The sequence below is a fragment of the Poecilia latipinna genome, unplaced genomic scaffold, assembly GCF_001443285.1.
Source record: "Poecilia latipinna isolate Pla-1442-1.1 unplaced genomic scaffold, P_latipinna-1.0 Scaffold308, whole genome shotgun sequence".
Classification (NCBI taxonomy): Eukaryota; Metazoa; Chordata; class Actinopteri; order Cyprinodontiformes; family Poeciliidae; genus Poecilia; species Poecilia latipinna.
The window spans coordinates 592,704-611,950 of record NW_015112924.1 but is presented as its reverse complement, the minus strand read 5'-3'; the positions used below and the strand labels follow the sequence as shown (position 1 = coordinate 611,950).

Genomic DNA, 19,247 nt, shown 5'->3' with positions numbered 1-19,247 from the left:
GTACCCCGCCTCTCACCCTGAACTTTAGCTGGGATAGGCACCAGCACCTCCCAACCCCACTAAGGGATCCACAAAAACAATCTGTGCATTGAGTTGCTCAGTATGCCAAAGAACAGAGTGGATGTACATGGACACTAGTTGCACCGGAGGGTTTCCTCTCACTGTTTATATACACTATTAGGCTCAGCAGACCAAATTAGGAAGCCAGGCTGCAACCGGACTGTGTAATTGCATGACTAAGAAGATTAGGTGAGATTTACCTACCCAGCAGTCGTCAAGTGCTGTTCATGCAAAGCTGGCGCATAGCAACAGGTCAATGAGCCTTACACACCACATTAATGTTTATCAGAGACCTGCAATAGAAGCTAAATGGAAGATATTATCTACATGTGACCTCACTTTGGATTCTCTTTTCAACATACAGATGAACCACTGAAAAACGTGAGTGTTGTGTACATTTTAAAATGGCAAATTTGTGAGCACTGCAGAGTAGGTCCCCACCATAGCATGTTACGACAGATGAACTAACCTGGTTTAGTATAATCTTGTATAGTTACAAAATTCTTAAACCGGGTGCACTTTATTCTACTAGGAGTTTTGATACACAAAATAAATACAAGCAGTTGATTTGTTTGTTATCTGATTAGAGCCGAATTATGTGAGTGGAAAAAAACATGACAGCGTACATCCTACAGACGTTCTTTACATGGACATACAAGGGGATTCTCTGCACATGCCGGTTTCTATGGGTGAGTTGTTGTATAGATCTATTGGTGAGTTTACAACGATGTCTTTCGACAGTACTTGTATAATGCTTGGCACTCATTTGCTCTGCAGATCTGTCCATACAATGCAATTAAATTCTTACCAAGGGAAGCACACATCATAGAGGAGAAAAGCAGACAGGTGACACGACATGTGGGTAAGGATTTGATGAGGTACAACACTTTCATCTAACACGCAAGAACAAGAACAAGTCCTCACTGTTATTATGAGGACTATGAGGACTATGAGCATTATTTTATTTGATAATGTCACCAGAGTTTGAATTCCATGTTAAAAGCTGTTTATTTAAAAAAAGAAGCAAGGTAATATTAAGATCCCAATATTTTTCTTAAATGTGTTTTATTATTTCTAAAAGTTACTGCAAAATAGTCTTTGATCTTTAGATCATTTTTTCATCTGTCAGACTCATGGAAGTACATTTTTAATATTTGTTGTCATATAATAGCTTATGAAAGCAAGGTGACCGCAGCCATCCCAGGCAGCCCCGACCGCGTTAACGCACTCCACAAACGAGTGACCAAAACCGAGAGAGATATCCTGTCCATCAAGACCAGGATCGCCTGCGAGAGAGCATCATGGGAGAAGAGATTTTCAGAGCTGCAAAGGCAACAGGAGGAACTGCGTAATCAGGTGTGTTTGCAAAAATGTTTGCAGGGGTTGTTAAGTTTGTGGTGATGATTCTGATGATGGTTTTCCTCAGGTTTTCTCTGAGGAGGCTGAGATACTGCTGAAGGTGGGGACTTGTGAGGAGCAGAGAGACAATGGAGATGATTTGGACGAGCAGTCAAGTAAATCAGAGCCATCACATTAAAGCAACTGAGCAACTGTGACAACTGTTAGTAGGAAATGACACCAACAGCTATCTCTGATGAGCAGGTGGTTTCTGCCAACGCAGAAGAAGATCCAAAGCGTCATCAAGAAGTGGCAGCCATTCGTGCAGTTTACCAGGGAGCCAGGGATCCTTGTCAACCCCACAGAGCTCAAGATCTTCTTCTTCCTTATCTTCAGCCTCAAGGTACAGTCATTAATTGGGTAGGCCAGCATGTCAGTAAAAGAAAACCTTTATGACTGAGTTGCCTATGTGATAAATACTGAGAGACATGAACCTATTTCACTTCCACTTGATTTAAATTGTGATAATAGATTCTGAAACTTCTTAGATGTAATTGTTCTACTGGGGTTCCTTCTGCCTAAAGTCTTCACACCAACTTCTGGGAAAAAAAATCAGACTGTATGATGGAGTCAATTGAAGTTTTGGATTGTTTGTTGTAATAAGACATAAAATAAGATAAGATGAGTTTTGTAGGTTTTTGTGTTAAAATATTGTGGCAGAAGCAGCAAGCATCATTTGAGCTAACTGATGATCACTGATTAGGAAGGTTAGAAAACATTTGAGTAACACCTACTATTACTAGGCATTTTAAAACAAGAAGACAAAAAACTTGGACATTTTCAGTTTTTCTGACTAAAATTAGGCTCTTATCCATGACCCAGCATGTCTATCTGGGGAATGTGGTTAAATTGTGCTTTTCATGTCTACTCAGTTGTAACTACCACATTTCAAGTTGGATAAATTGGCAGGAAGAGCAACTGGAGTAAAAATTTAAAGTGGAAAACTCAAGGCTGTTTCACAAAACATTTCTGTCACAAACTTGGGAAGATGAGTCGCCTCAGAGCTCCTTCTACCAGTTCATAAGTCACAAGTGGGAACCTCATTATCCAGCACAGCTGCACATTTACAAAAAATACCACAAAGGCAGTACGGGACAACGGGGGGTGTGGTGCAGTAGCAACATCAGCAGTATGCATTAAATCTGCTTCGGGAATTTCTCCAAACTATTCTTTTCAAAACAGTAATAGTGGGGAAACTCAGTGCAGCAACCGTGTTGTTGGCTGATGCTACCCTAAATGCTGCAATTTTTAATTATACATCTTATCTTCTTACTGTTCTACTTGTAAATCATTTTGCAATAAATTTGAGTCTTGTTTGTCCTTGTAAATCTGGTTATACTTGATGGTCTACCAATCCACATGTCAATCTTGTAGCCCTGACTAAACCTGAATATCCTGCTTACCCTTTTGCAAGTCAGATTTGGGTTGTTTGCATTAACCTTTAGAATCCTCTGGGAGAGGTGCAATCCACAATTTTATCTCCAAATCAGCCTCCATGTCCTTAGGATAAGTTTAGCACTTTTCCCACTTCAGCATGATGCTTCCTTTGAACATCAAGCCAACACACCTCAGTGTAGCTTAGTGAAATTCCTTACAGTTGACTAATACATTTCATACATACATTTCACTAATACATTTCATAGCGACGCTTGATTGACCAGTAACTATCAATCAATGATGATGTCATATTTGACAGAATGTAGACATTTCAAAAATAAATAAATTAATAAAATGAGAGCAAGAACATGTTTGAATAAAATTAACAAGTTTGTGCTTTTCTGCCACACAATGACAAACAATTTGATGGAATTTTCATATGAATGCTTTCAAAAAGCCTGCCAAATGTGAAAAGTTCCTCAAATGTTAACAATCCACCTAAAGTTGTTTTTTCTAGCCCATAAGAAGCAACTGGGAGGTTACCCACCCAATCTGGCAACACTTATTGGGACAACTGAACTCTGTTTAAACACCACTGCTGACCCGAGTACTGTTTTTGACCATATCCATTCCCATTCAGTGTCTTCTTCAGTTAGGACAATTAACAGAATGTCAATTTCACACGGAAAATGCTTTTCCTCTACAAATCACTTAATGTGACAAAATAAATTAAAATACATATATAAATTTTTTTTAATCAAAGCATTGTTTTTATCTACACAAAAACAAAAATTATGCAGATCAGACTACAAATTTAGTGAGAAAAAAAAACTAATGAACCTCAGTTTTTGATATAGAACTAACTTATTTTTTTCCCTTCTGAAGTGTGCGATCCTGGAAAACGTCTCCTGGCCCACATCGGGTTTTTGTCCCCCACTCACCCATGGACTTGCAACTGGGCCATCGGGTTAGGATCATGCTGCCATCTGGCCGGATCAGCACAGGAACAGTTCGTTTCTTGGGGAACCTGCAGGGGGAGCCAGAGCTCTACCTTGGCGTGGAACTGCAGAGCCATGATGCATCACTGTGTGACGGCAGTCATAATGGACATACCTACTTTGAATGGTAACTAATATCAATGGTAACTAATATCAATTTCCCCATAAATACATCAAGTACCTTGTGGGTATATTTTGTGTGTTTTATCTGAAGAATTTAAGTGCGATGCTGCAAGTCTGTTTTGCCAACTAGAAGGTTCTCAGCTGTGCTTTATAACATGATCATATCACAGCTTCTTTGGAAGTAAACCCACCACTTTTAAATGAATATGCTTTGGTTTATTTGACGATTAGTCTTCTATTGTTTCCTAATACTAAAACAAAAATAGCTAAACTCTACCTTTCATACACCTTCATTTTCCCTAACTTGCTGACCTCAGTTAGCAGTCTTAAAGCCTGCTGAGCAGGTTCAGACTACAAGGTTTAAAAGGTGAGTCATGAGAATGTCTGATTTGAGTGACAAACAAAGCAAAAGGGAATTTCTGAACGTATTTCCTCTATGACTACTCAGATAATTTAAACAGAAGTAGCTCAATACATGTGCAGAAGGTTAAGCACGTGTTTGAGAGGTTGTCATGTGTTTTTGCTTGTGAAACTACATTTCCAGTCATGTATCTAAATGTAATTTCATTTTCTTGGCAGCAAACCGGGACATGGTGCCTTTGTGCCATTCCACAAGTTGTTGATGGCCTGGGAATAAAAGAATCCTGTGGATCAGGCAGAACATTAGGCACAATAGTAAACTTGCTATATGAAGAAAATTCATGTCATAAATATCTGACATAAATATCTCTCTCAAATTACCAAGTATGTCTTATACCCCATGTAAGACAGCCAATGTGTGACTTTTTGTGGACAGACATGAAATCAATGATTTTTTCATGTAAAGCAACTTTTTTTTTAATTTTTTTATTTATTTAAAGAATTAAGGTTTCAAGGCAATATGTACAGTATCCCCTAAGGTTCAAAGGGGAATTTGAAAGGTTGAGATAAAATAAAATGTCTATACAACAAGTCATTTTTTATTTTTTCTACAGATTGCTATGTCTTAGAGATTAGCTGCAAAGCAAGCAACAAAATAAAAACAACTTTACCAAAAAGTAATGTCATGCTTAGAGTTTCTTAATGACGAGGCCACACTAAACCTACAGATGAATAACGGCATGTCTTTTAAACTACTTTGCATCTGAAAATATTCTTTGTTGTGAATATTTGTCCAGGTAAAAGCAAAAACGAGTAAACATATTTATTTGAAGAAAAGACAATCACTGTATTTTTAAATGACCAAGTACTGCTTATTTATTTATTTATTCAGATTGACTATATTATGTAAGACACTGACACATATTGAGAAGTGTTAAGAAATAAAGTCTCTTTGCAAGTGCTGCTGGAAAACTGCCTTATATTTTATGACAGCTCAAAATATCATATTGTTGGTAATTGAATATCTAGGTCGCATTTTCTTTCTTCACATCTTGCTTTGACTCTAAATAAAGTACGTAAGAAACGGATTAGTTGCAAATAATACTTATAAAACTTGCATTATTACATTATCTACATTTGGTCAATGTTGTATCCTGGTAAGGTTATAATTACACTGATAATACACACTCCTTATTTTGACTACCTATGGGTGGTGCATGTTTCAAATCTCTGAAACAGTCAAAATAGTTATGAAACGACAATTAAAAGATTTTGACATGATATAAACTTGGGAAACGTGACTCAGACATCAAACAGGAATTATTTCTTACAGAAAACAGATATGTATTTGATTCCTGAAATATTTCTTTGCATTTTTGTGTTTGTGCTCACAGACTGTTTGGCTTATATACAGCAAAACTCTAGTAATATTGTGGTTGCTCTGCCACCAGCGAAGAAGAAATCCACAAACAAATTAAAAACAAAAATAGAAAAGCTTGACGATTTAATCAAAGTGCCAGTTCAGATTTCTTGAAGTGGCGTTGTACTAAGTGATATAATTAGTAAATAACTTGGATGCAGTAGAAATCGGAATCTTCCTTATTTATTTTAGAGCCAGAGGTAAAGCGCTTCCTAACAAAATATAGCTCTTCTTACAAACCTCCCATGTCTCATGCTTTGTAAACTGCAGGTGTTAGGTATTTTGATAGAGTAACTATCTTTTACAACTGTAGTGTGCAGTGAAATGGACAGTAAAATCATTTTGTCTGAACAATATAAAGTTGTTTCCTTGATTTTAACATTCTTTCATTTGCATCAGATACTTCCTCTGACTGGATAATATTTTAAGTTTAAAGCTTAGAGTTGTTTAAAGATATTAGCGTCTCCTCTTGTAATGTAACTAGAGAGCATTTTTTAAAGTTGAAGAAGTCAAGAACATTTCCTCTAATCAACTAACCAATCAAGAGAACGCCACTTTAAGATAATCTGATCGATGCCTTTAATTTTGATCTAGCACGGGCTATACATCAACTCATGGTAAAAATCTAAGTAGAATAATTTATCCACTGCTAAAATAGAAGGTTGAAGTCCTGACTCCAGGCTGAACCGGACTAACATTAATGATCCCAATTCTGCTTAATAAAAGACAGCCCCAGGTTTAACATGCTAAATACTATTAAAAGTTAAATATCATAGATTAATTAATTTGATTATTCATTCTGATGAATTTCTAAATTCATCAGAATTTAGCATAACACTTTAAGAGTCTTTAAAGCATTTACATTTTGAAAATCCAGGGCGTTGCTGGCATGAGATATGAGACCACTGACTCAATCTCAGTCCAGAAAGATTAATTTCAAGGAACTTGGTGAAAGCATTTAAATGTAGTTGAAAGGTAAAATTTGTTTCAGCTTGTTTGCCTTACTCTTTTCTCCAAGACAATCACACTCACTCATTCAAATATATGTTGAATTATATTTTTATTTCTATCTTTATTAAAATATTCACTTAAAAACATAAATTACATTTTTGCCAGTACGCGTTTCATGGAAATGATGCACATTTACAGGAACGGGAAAAGCGTACTTGGTAAATTCCTTTTAATTCAGGTGAAGTGTTTTTAAAAGTCACCTCTGCTTGGCTTCCTTGTGGGATAATACTGGAAGAGCAGACTGTTTCGGAGAACTACAGCGAAAGCAAAAGCATAAAACTTTTAATACAGCACGAGAACTTAAAATAATATTTGACACAATATGCATCAACAGTCAAAACTCCTGAAGTCATCTTTGGTCTAGAGGCACATTCCATCCAAAAATTGAATGGTAAAGTTACATTTGACAACAATGTCGTACATACAACGCAGCAAAAGTTCAATTTTCATAAATATTTCAGTAGCATAATAGAAAGCATATAGAATGAGGCATCGCTACAATATATTTTATATTAGTTCCCTGAAAAACACATTTTCAAATACTCTCTGACACACAGCTGCAGCTACTGATTATTTTAGTACGAGATTAATGTGTTAACGGTTTCTCTATTTCAGTTAATTAACTTAATCTATCTCTGTGGGCATTCATCAGTTCTCAGTACATGTGTCCATCTATCTAGAGGTTCAAATCAATCAACGTGTTTTTGTGTTTAACCCGAACACACCTCATTGTGATGGTTGCCATAAAAAACATCGATGTGGTTCTACGTGGGCATGATGACACCATCATATTCAGATCGTATTTTTTTTCTGTTAACTTTGTTGCAGCCTTCACTGAAATTGTCCTAAATATTTTGATATTCCAGATCAAAGAGAGCAGAACCATGATCAGAATATCATCCCCTGAGCTTTCATGTTCAGTATCTCTGCAGCCAAAACTTCAGCATCCATCAGTTCCGGGAACATCTCCATGACCCTATCCACTTGGTTTGGGTTGAAGATGGCGTGCAGTTTCTTGCGCATTTCTGACCTATTTTGCTTGAATGCAGCAGGAGCCGGCGGCGGCAGCGGCGGTTGCTGTTGTTGCTGGCCCCAGGTTTGGTACTGGTGATTCTCATAGGAGCAACAGGAGCTGTGGCAGTGTGAAGGGTAGGCCAAGGAGGGGGCGGGGCATGAGGACCTGGCTGGTGGCGCACCCTGAAAGGGATCTGACCAGTAATTATGATGGAGTTGGGGGGTCGCAGTGTTATGGAAATGGGCAGGCAGGCTCCGTTGCTGATGTACACCGTGTGGGAACATATTTGGATTGTAGGTGTCATAGATGGGTTGACTGCAGCAATCGATGTTGCTGTGATGTCGCTGATGCGGGTAGGAATGGTATTTGCCACAATGACTGGTATTGCAGTTCTCCATGTGAACTGGGGAACGTTGGAGCCCGGGGAGGGTGCTTTGATGCTGAGGACCAAGTCTGTGGGTGCTGCTCAGGGATGGCGGCAAGTCAGAGTAGTAGCTCTCACTCGAACCAAAACCAGAGTCAAAATATTCCCGAGACATATTAGGATAATAATGATTCAGCATATAGTATGACGGGGGATAGTCTTCTTGACACTTTCCTCCGTTTGATGAAGACGGCATTTGGTTGGGGCTTTTCCTGAAGTTTTCCCAGAGCAGTAGTTTATTTTCACTAACGTGACCAGGAACTGAGGAAATCTGCTGATCCCAAGGGAGATGTGTGTGTCGAGGATGAGAAGGCTCAGGTTCAGATTGAGGATAGCTGACTGATGATTTTGCCTTTCTCTCTTCTTTTACAAAAGAAATTTGTGCTTTCTCTCTCAGTTCATCAGCCAAGGACAGGTAGGAGTGGTTTGCCCGCTCAGGATGGTAGTACTTGCACTTCATGCCATAAGTGCACTTTTTATCTGAAAGACATTCATATAAACGCACGATCTAATTATCACCATAATCTTCTGTCATAAAGTGGAAACTGCAGAAACATATTTGAAGCTATCAGCTTAATTTACAACTTATAGATTGTTGTTGTTGTTTTGCCAATTTATTCTAAAAAAATATATATATGGGATTTATTTATCTTATTCATAAAAATTTTACTTTTATGAATAAAATGAATAAGGTGCTTCTTCATCAACGCACTTTATAAATTTGAAACCCCTGCCTAATTATCCAGTTGTGTTTTCATTGTTTGTCTAAATTTGAGAGCGAAAACACTAGCCAAGGGATTCCTTTATGAAATAAAATATCTGTTCGCTGAGGCAATAATTCCTTACCATATGGACAGGGCAGTTTTTTCTGCTCCACAGGGAGGGGCTTTTTCCGGAGAAAGTTGTCGAGGTTAGGTCCATGTCGACCTAAAGGGTCATCTGGAGGCATGAACCTGTAAAAAGAGACAAGAATAAAGACAACGCTACTTCAAAGAAGGTCCTTCACAAAATTTCAATAAGCTAGAAGGTGTGCCTCTAATGCAGCAGCAGCAGCCCTTTATTAAACAGCGGCACTGTAAAAAAAGACCTGGGACGTTCTCCTTACTTGTCATTCACAAATGAGTACATGAGGAGCCTCTCCTCAATGCATTTCTTCCACTCAGGTTTTTCTCCTTGAAGGTCACGGTAGGTGTCGTTGGACACAATTATGCCATCTGAATCATGCGCCAGTTTGATAATGAAGCGGTCATCATAGCAAACCACTCGCTTGCCACCAACCCGGCGGGAAGGGGTGAAGGCCACTATTTTCCGTTTTTCAAGCTCCAACAGAATGTGTTGATCTGAAAAGAGGAAAGGTAACAAGTCAGTCAAATGTGTTTTTAGTCCTTTTTACAATATTGGTCAGAATTGTACATCTTACATTTCTTTAGTCAGACTTTAAAACATGAATTAGGTCTGTATTTATTGTGTTTTCTGATCCACAGTGTCTAAATTATACACGTAGACTCACATACAGAAACTGCAGCTAACATTACTTTCAGTGAATTACTACTCTTTAAGTTATGTCTTAAAGTTGAGGTATCAAACCCATTAACGTAAATGAATCCAAGCATTTTTTTGGAATACGGTGAAGATCCCAGAGAAGCAATGGCTAAATATTTTATGTGTGCCATCTCTCTGGAACTTGCTAAGAGCGACTGAACCTAATATTGGAAAGGTGAATGTATAGATTTGAGCCCGTTTGTATTTTTTGACCTTGTGCTGAATAAAGACAAATACACATTGAATTCAAACTTCTGTACCTTGTTATTGTTTTCAAAATTCATGGAAGAGGAGGCTGCCACGAAAACACACGGCTTTAAAAATGCAATAAGCATTCGAGAAATGTGCAGTAGTTTACAGAAACCAAATACTACCAAGAAAAGTAGATTTCATAACCAAAACTAATATAGTTCCCACAATTCCCATAATATATTGTATTATTGACTTCTATGGTAGGCAAATTAAACATTAGTATAATCACAGAAACTGATTAAACAAGTTAGAAAGTCAAGTGAAATGACCTGTGAAGCTAACCAACAAACCAGGAAACTGGTTGAGTAATGTTTAGCCATTTGGCACTTTTTCATGCAGGTGTTTTTGTAGGTCCAGGAGGCTGTTTTCATTTGACCTATTGCTGAGATGGTTGTTGACACTCTATAAACAAACTACAGTGGGTGTGGAGGAAAAATAAAACACAAAGTTCCAGATGGGACTTTCCCAAGGGTGGCTATGGGCTTATTTTTACTTCCTTATTCTGAGACTGAAATAGAACCTTTGGATTGCTCCACCCCAGATGAGCAGATACCAAAATCACAAGAGCCTTAAAGTGAAGCAATATCATCGAGAAGCTTACTCAGTTTTATGGAATAAAAGATATTAAATCAAGCTAGATTATGTCACAAATCTGTATTTGTGACATAAAATCTTAGTGAGTCAATAACTAGATTTTATATGTAGTTCAACTATGTAATGTAAAACAAATGATCCTAAAGAGTAAGCAACGTTGGTTTTACCAAATCTATTTCTTTTAGCTTATTATTACAAATGACAGTCTTGTCTCATAGTATATCACATGAGTGATGTAAAACTGTACCTCCAGCATACCGATAAAGAATGATGCAATGCCTATAGCTACAATAAAGGAACAGACTGAAGTGGAAGTCATATTCAAACAGCTAGGTAAAAACAACCCCACTTTACCACACCTCCTATTTCCTTCCCATTAGTTTTTGTTGCTTTATGCGGCAGCTACATTCTGTGCTTTGCTTGTCTGGGATAATTTTTTTTTGTTTTCTAAAACTGATGACTGAAGACAATGATCTGAGTGTTTCTTTTTTTTCCCCCTCTTTCTCCACACACATCTCACACAATCCCACTGAGCAAAAGAAGCTTGTTAAAACATGTTGAGGCCCAAACTCTAAGGCTAAAGTGAAAACATTTTAAACTGAACCACACAGAAAAAGATGTTCTTTGATTAAACTTTTTGTAATCTTTCAAGTTATTTCTGTTTTGATTGTGGTAGAAAATGCAATTTTACCCATGGATGGACAATTTAGATTATATGTTGTGTGCTGATTATATGTTGTGTGCTAGAAAGAGATTGTGTCTTCCTTGCTTTGCTAAGCCATACTGACTGATAGCTGCTGAGGAATGTCTCGAATGTTAAAAATGCAACCAATGTAATTGCTAACAGCTACAGGCTTTAGCAGTTCCTAGGTGTTAGAGAAGGGTTAACTAACTTCCAGACGGGAACCAACTGCCTGTCCTCACCTGTTATAGGGGCATCAGCTCGGGGCAACTCTTTGCGCCAAGAGGGAACAAACACAGTGATGTTATTATGACCTCTGTCCAGGAAGAAATCCACTGCCAACTCTATGCCCCTGCATGAGAACACTTCCTTGTTGCCGTGACTGTAAAAGAAAATAATAGAAAGGGTGTGTGGGGAGGAAGAGGAGAGAATCAGTTAAAGCTTTTTCAGTGGAAAGAATCTTGAAGGAAGTAGTTAAGATTCAGTTGATTCGTGTCAAAACAGCATGCCTTTGAATGATCTCACTGAAGGAGCTTGTGTGCTATCCCTTCCCTATTCATTCAGGACAATATGCTTTATGTTTCACATCGGTGAAGGGGCGGGGCTCCTGAATTTGCATGTTGTATCAGTGGCTTTTTGCCAAAACAAGCTCAGGCAGTGTGGCTAACACCCATTAAAATATCAAGTACCATAAGAACTCGTGAAAAAAAGTCACAGCTGAATGATTAATAGCAACAGCTGATAAATATTTACATTTAGTTATTTCAAGTGTGACTTACAGTCCTCAGATGCAAAAGGTAAAGTATTGTCTTTGCAATGGCTATTATTTCTGTAATGGTCTAAACTCACCAGTCACTTCATCAGCTAATGTCATATCATTAACTTAATGTATTCCTAACCCAGATATATTAAACAATTCCATTTTGCTGTGACACCAGTTGATTATGTTCTGTGTTTTTGTCATTGTCTTAAATGTATCCGTTTTAATTTGTATTTTCTTTTAGTATTGCTTATCTCTATGTTTATCTCTTTATGAATATAGAGTACCTATCTTCTGATAGCTACTTTCATCAGGTAATTCACCTAATCACAAAGCTCAAATAATGTCAGATTGGTTTGTTGAAAATGAAAATTATTCTAATATACTTCAATGGTTTTCCAATACAAGGCCTAAATCCAACAGAGATTGGGACAGGCCTACAAATCTCCATCAACTATGTGATGCCAAAATATCAGGAGTGCTTAAGACACCTTGTTGGATCTATGCAATAAAATCTTAGATAGCGCCAAAAGCAAAAGTGAATAAAACTTGATACTGGGAATATAACCTTATTAATATAACCTTATCGACGTAATCAGTGAGTGTTTAATCTAGATAAAGTTAAGATTTTTATTACCTCATAGCAACATTGCTGCCGTCAATAACAATAGGTCTCAGCGCCGAGTCTGCACCGTTTTGCTCCCCGAGTTGTGGCGTGATTCTGCAGGTTCCAATGTCCCAACTGGGAGGCAGCAGCAGGTCTTTCGGATCTGTGCTCCTATCATCGCTGTCGGAAACACCGGGTGACGTGTTGGTGGTTCTGTTGCCCACAAGCTCCCCGAGCATTGCATTGGTGTCAGTGCTTAGGCCCAGCTTTCTCAGAGCAGCTTTCACCTCTGCTGTGGAGTACCCCAGTTTTCTGAAGAAGTCCACTTTAAGCCGGAGTTCCTCCCTTTCTGCCTCCAGCAGATCTGAGTCAAAAACGTCACTGGGAAGTACCGGGTCCATCCTGAAGGCCCCTGAACTCCGTTTTAGCAATGTGTGAGGCAAGGCACTGCTCCTTTACTGTGATATTCTTCAACTGACTGATGGAAAAAGATACATTTTGCATAAAGATTAACACAATAAACTAAATATTAAGAAAGTCTGGAGTGATTTGTTTCAGTTCTTTACTAACTGAAACACCAAAACACCACAAAATCAAAAAGTAGACATTTTAATATTCCCACAGTTTCATTACAGTACTGATTATAAACTCTTAAAATAGAAGCTAATTAAATCATGGTAAATACACATTGAATCTACTTTAAATAACCTGTGCAAACCTGTGCTACTCAGATTTGCACAAGCTGAGTAGCACAGGTTTGGAAGACATTTCCTTTACAAAATCACATGTTTATAAAAGTATAAAAGTTTTACATAACGGAGACGACTGATGTCAGGTTCTGAAAGAGATTAAACCTTTGATTAGACCTGCACAATGTCTCAACTTGTCTTTATTCTTGCAATTTTTGCAAAATAGCATGTGCTAATGAGTACGTCAATGCTGTTTTTGAGAGAATATATATTTCTGTTGCCATTCACTGATGTTTAAATAATAGTAAAAAAGTATTTTGTAAAACAGCTACTTAAGCACTGAGTAACTGATTAATATTCATCATACCATATAATTAAACTCTTTAAAATGATGTCATTAGATAAAAATATAAAGTTTTGAGCAAAATCTGGTAGGTTAAAGCCCCAAAAAAAGCAAACAAGCAAACAACAACAAAAAATGAATGAATAAAAAAAATAGATAACATGATTACAAAACAATAAATGTAGGCAGGAGAATTTTTTTTTTCAAACCTTTATTAAATATGAAACTTAAGAAACTAGGTAGTCAATATATGTTAAAACTAGATAAAATACTTCTATTGACAGTATGCGTTAACTGTATATTCTTGATTTTCACGTGACAGATCAGGTTCAACAGACAGAAAACAACATTAAAAGAACAACGTTATTGTACAAAATAAAATAAAAATCTCACTTGACTATAAACTGTGTTTGTGTCTAGTGGACTTTTAGATAAGACGTGTTTCTTCCAGTGAAGTTTCTCGCAATGGGTATATAGAGTATATAGAAACTGTACCTAGGTTACAGTGGCGATAATTTAGAATAATAATACTTAAGTAAAAGTAAAAAGTACGTGTACAAGTTTGTTTTTTTTTTTCTTCAAAAAGCTACTCAACTAAATTTGATTGAGTAAATACAGTTAAATGGCATTGTATTTTCTGTTACTGGTGATATTTGCCTTCTGATTTGATAAACGGGATCATATTCAAAACAGTAGGCTAACCCGTGGTTCCTCTGGCGCACCGTATGTGGCGTATCAACATGACATTGTACCCTGTTTGAATGAAAAGCTAATATTTGAAGCCAGGTACTTGGATTTGTGCAACAAAGGCCCCTTTCCAAAGGCTCTTAATGGGCGTGTGTACCTTTACCAAACACAGGTGACAACACGGGACTTTTTCAGCCGTTAACATACATACAGGTGAAGTAATACTGGCAGTGAAGACGAAAAACAGCCTCTTACCTGCTTTGGTTGTTTCTGTGTGTCTTCGTACTCCATTTACGAACAGATTAAAGTCAATCCTGTTGCTAGTCGGAGAACAGTGAAGTTTAACACTTTTCATGGCACCGCCCACTTCGTTTTTTTTTCTTCCTCCACTTCTAAACTGAGGCATGCAAAGGCAGGAAGTATTTGCATATTAGACAGAAAAGAAGACTTCCCCTTTCCTCCCACCTTCCAGTTACACTTTGATTTTTTTCCAGGAGGTTTTTTGTCATGATGTTCCCCCCAGGTAGTTCATTAACCAGGTCTACAGGAAAATAGACCTTTGCTTCTGCAAATTCATTTAGGTAAGCACAAAACAACATACTCCGATTGAAGAACAATCTAGATGGAAAATATTCAACAACAACAGCAATAATAATAATAATAATAATAATAATAATAATAATAATAATAATAATAATAATAATAATAATAATAAGTTTATTATTATTATTAAGGTTATTCTTTGAACACCTTATCCAATCCTGTCAGATCGTACTATTATGAACTTTATGGATGAACGGTGTCACCTAGCGGTTGAAACTCGCCACAACAAACAATTACAGGACTGTAAAAGTATAACAGGTAAGCGCGTGCAGGAAATATTTCGAAATACACACACTGCTCCAAAGTAAATTAAGTATAAAATGTATTAATGTGCAACTTTTCATCATTTGTATTTGGCTATATTTGTCTTCGTGACATAGTCTTTTTTATCTCTAAGAATTTATAAAATACACTGTATATATAGGCCTCACTCTGGTAAAAGTTATGTGTTGTAATGTATTTTGCATTTACATATTTACAATCTAATAATGATCCCTCATTTTAAAAATTGATGTGCATGACCACATTTTGCATTGTATAAAATATTACTCTTTACAGGTTGTTCAAACATAATTTTAAAAAATTACTTTGGTTCATTAAAATTTTATTTTGCGTTTTGATCAATGGATTTTATAGATCAATCATACATTTCAACTCCCGCTGAGGTAAAAATAACAGCATAAATAAAATACACAACACTGTTACAATTTAAAATGACAAATTTTAAAATAGAAATAAGGATTAATTAGATAAAGTCTAAAGAAGAAGGCAATTTTCTCGTATTAATTATTGCAGTAGCAGTAGTTGCTGTTACCGCATTACGCTTTAACAGCTCATAGAATCTTCTATTATATTAATTGCCCAGTAGATGCCAGCCTTGCTTCATGGTGTCGCACAACAATCCTCTATGCTCTTACTTTTAAAACAATAAACAGTGCTTGCCTGCAAGCAGCTCAGTATCTCGAACACCGACGGATAAAATTGTGAAGTGTTCTGCACTGTGTGTGTGAGTGTGTGTTCTGTAAACCACCCTTTGTGTGCAGGGTTAATGGGATGGTTGAGTTGGACTCGCACTGCGTGGAGCTGGTTAATGGCTCACACTGAGTTGAGTTCCGGAGAGTGGAGAAAGTAATCAGGACCAGTTGCCAGGCTGTTGCCTTCTCTGAGGCCTCAAGCTGCTGGTCCCAGGTGTCTGCGAGGCCTGATATTACCACGGGGCAATGAGCTGCAGACAGCAGCCATGAATTGGAGCTTGCACAGATGCACGCTCAAACAGATGTGTTTCCATCACCTCAAGAGGAAAAACAACACTGACTTACGTTCTTTACCTGAAGGCCTAACCTAATCATAACCCCTCAGAGCCTAATCCGAACCTAAAACTAATTTACACAACAATGCAGCCTAGGGTGAATAAAATAATATAAATAGATAAATACTCTGCTTTAAGGAAATTGATCGCATATGGCCATACATGTGGGAGACCTTCCAACAGCATTACAGTATGAAGAAACATCTGCTCCGTGACATTTGGCGGGAAGGACACTTGTTTACCGTTTTATTGAATTCAATCTCTAAAAGCATTGCATACTTGTGGTTGAGTGCATTGTTTCGTAATTTATGTCTAGATTATATTGGGAAGCATTATTGGCATCAGGAAAACTATTGTCCAGAAATGCAAATCTTGAACCTTGCCCAGAATCCAAGAGCCCAGAATTGGATGAGCTTCTCACAGACTGGGCTTTGTGAACATTAAACACTTTTTTTCCCCCTTAACATCTTGAGGGAAGCAATGCCCTGCTCAAATGCATATCTTTTCCTCCCAGGCAGGTGTTGTTTGGCAATGCTTGTTAAACCTGAGACCGTTGATCAAATATTCAGCCAGACTCATTGTGCTGCTGAGAGCTTTTGGATGCGGCTGGGATAACGCCATGGAGATAAAAAAAAATAAAAAAAATAAAAAATAGCAGCTTTGTAGTTCCTCAGAGCTGGAGTCCCTTTGCTTTTCTTTTTAAAGCCTGCCCAGGTCAGCCGTCTGTCAGAAAAATTAATTTTTGTATGATTTCGTTAAAAAGATCTAAAGTAAAGAAAGCCAGCCTTTAACTGAAGTAATCCATCTTGCACCAATAGTGTCAGAGTGATTCACGGTTTCCAATTTAGCCGCAGTTTGAATCTAAAGTAAATCAGGCAGGACGGCTCTACCCTTTGTGCTGCCGGACGACAAACTCTCAGTGACAAGAGCTTTCAAATGAACACATCCCCCACATTCATCTTACTCATTTATTACCAAAGACAGCTGGTTACTTGTCCTACATAGAACTGCGAGTAAAGACCTCCTGTCTTTGTGTGTAAGTGTAGAAAAAGTGAGGCTTTTCCTCTGACTAGGTGGCTACAGTGCTGAAGGAAAATTGGAAAAAAAGAGCAATAGATCTGAGAGGGCCGAGGCTTTGACTCTAGGATTAATTAGATTTGCTTTGATTAGTGACAACTAAATTCCCAGAGCAGCTTGGGAGCAGACAATTGTAGAGAAGAAGTTGCTTAATGGACAACTGCCAAGAGGAGGATGGAAAGAATTAGATTAATTTCAAGTTCATAAATTAGTTGAAGTTTTCTTTTTTAAAGTTTGTTAACCATGTAGCTGGTTAATAATTAATTATTCTTTTAAGCCATCTTTCTACAAATTCGATCTCAGACTTCACAGAGAAGATTTGTTGAGTTTATTTAGTTATGTTTTATACAGCTGGTTGCTATCATGTCAGCTCAAATCCATTTTTACCACTTTACAGGAAAAACACAAAAATAAGAAGCAATATTTTAACATGCGATGGACATACTCTGGCCAGTCTAAAAGACAAAGTAACAAAAATTACATAAAAATACTATTTTATTTAACTGCAGATGAATGCTTTTAGGAATCACAATTGAAAAATAGAATCATGCCTCCAAAATTTGCAAATGAAGACGGCGCATTATAAAGTTGATTCCCCCTCCCCCAAGGATATTTTAATAAAATCCCACTTGCAGTGCCTAGAAAAACAATATTGACATTCTATAAACCTTAAATGTAACAGACTGTAACCTAGTATAAAACACTATGTGTGACAGAAAGCTAACACTGCCCACCACTCTAAAATGTACAATTCCTATGGCATAACACAGTGGTGGCAGCATCATGGTGTGTGTGGACAACTGTTCTTTGTTAGTGACACAGACATTGCAAAGAGTAAATGGGAAAATGGAAGGACTGTTAGAGGTAGCAAAAAACTTCAGGCAGGTACAGGAGTTCACCCTTCACCAGGATGATGACTACTGACACACAGTCATGTTGATAATAGAAGAGTTTATATCAAAGTATGTTCATTTGTTAGAATGACGCAGTCAAAGTCCACTTGAAAATTTAATGGAGAATATGTGGCAAGACTTGACAAGTTTTAGTCACAGACGCTCTCCATCCAATCTGAAACAGCATGGAATGCTTTTTATAATACATCCAAAGTAAAATTACTTGAAGTCATAATGACTGCATAAAAAATATGTATGCAGTCATAATGTGACTGCATAAATATTTATACCCTAGGTTTTTTTTTTTTTGTAAAACTATTGAAAATAATGTATAGTTTTCCACTTATGGATTATTAAGCTGTTAGCTGAATTATACATTACTGTTAGTTTAGCTTTTTATGCATTTGATCAATTCTAAAAATGAAATAATACTATATAGTAGCTTTTCATATTGAAATCATGTGGTTAAGAAATATTTAAGCACACAGTTGTGATCTTTAATCTGTATTTCTGTGACATGTAATCAGGTGCTCTAGACACAAGATTGTGTCTAGAGCAGTTAAACATAACTGCTTAATTCAAACATGAAGCAATTATGCGTACACAGACAAATCAAGCTGCAAAGATGTCAGTAGTTTACTCATTGCTCCATTATTTTATTGTGACAGACATTTACTGAGAACTTGATGCACTGCATATTCTGAAACCTGAACCTGGAGAGAAAAGTATTTCTTGAAAAATGTTATGAAAACAATATGAAAAATAAATAAAAGCGTGTGTGTATATTTCCCCCAGAAAATTCAGTGAATCAGATTTTGGCTGAAAAAGTAATTTTCACGTTGAATCTTATTTCTAAGATATTTTCTTAGCCAACAAAAATTACACTGTTTGGTCAGATGAGAACTTCTAAACAGATTGAAAAGTTGTTGCCTTCAAGATGTTAGAGTATCTTTTTTTTTTTTTTTTTTTTTTTTTTTTTTTTTTTTTTTTCCCCCCTTTGGGGTTAAATTGTTTTTGGGGGGT

General features: G+C 37.0%; 2 protein-coding genes across 2 annotated transcripts; one reads left to right on the top strand and one right to left on the bottom strand.

Moving 5' to 3' along the window:
* The first annotated feature begins 240 nt into the window (after positions 1 to 240).
* Positions 241 to 5,400, top strand: LOC106948815 (CAP-Gly domain-containing linker protein 1). Its single transcript, XM_015034675.1, has 8 exons — positions 241 to 441; positions 648 to 749; positions 838 to 922; positions 1,232 to 1,416; positions 1,487 to 1,574; positions 1,663 to 1,801; positions 3,721 to 3,960; positions 4,536 to 5,400. The coding sequence occupies exons 2-8, from the start codon at positions 675 to 677 to the stop codon at positions 4,591 to 4,593; spliced, it is 870 nt and encodes a 289-aa protein (XP_014890161.1). The 5' UTR covers positions 241 to 441; positions 648 to 674; the 3' UTR covers positions 4,594 to 5,400.
* Positions 5,401 to 6,791: 1,391 nt separating this feature from the next.
* Positions 6,792 to 14,728, bottom strand: zc3h12aa (zinc finger CCCH-type containing 12Aa). Its single transcript, XM_015034674.1, has 6 exons — positions 14,598 to 14,728; positions 12,654 to 13,101; positions 11,499 to 11,638; positions 9,292 to 9,526; positions 9,033 to 9,139; positions 6,792 to 8,666 (listed from the first exon to the last, which is right to left on the bottom strand). The coding sequence occupies exons 2-6, from the start codon at positions 13,022 to 13,024 to the stop codon at positions 7,636 to 7,638; spliced, it is 1,884 nt and encodes a 627-aa protein (XP_014890160.1). The 5' UTR covers positions 13,025 to 13,101; positions 14,598 to 14,728; the 3' UTR covers positions 6,792 to 7,635.
* Positions 14,729 to 19,247: the final 4,519 nt, after the last annotated feature.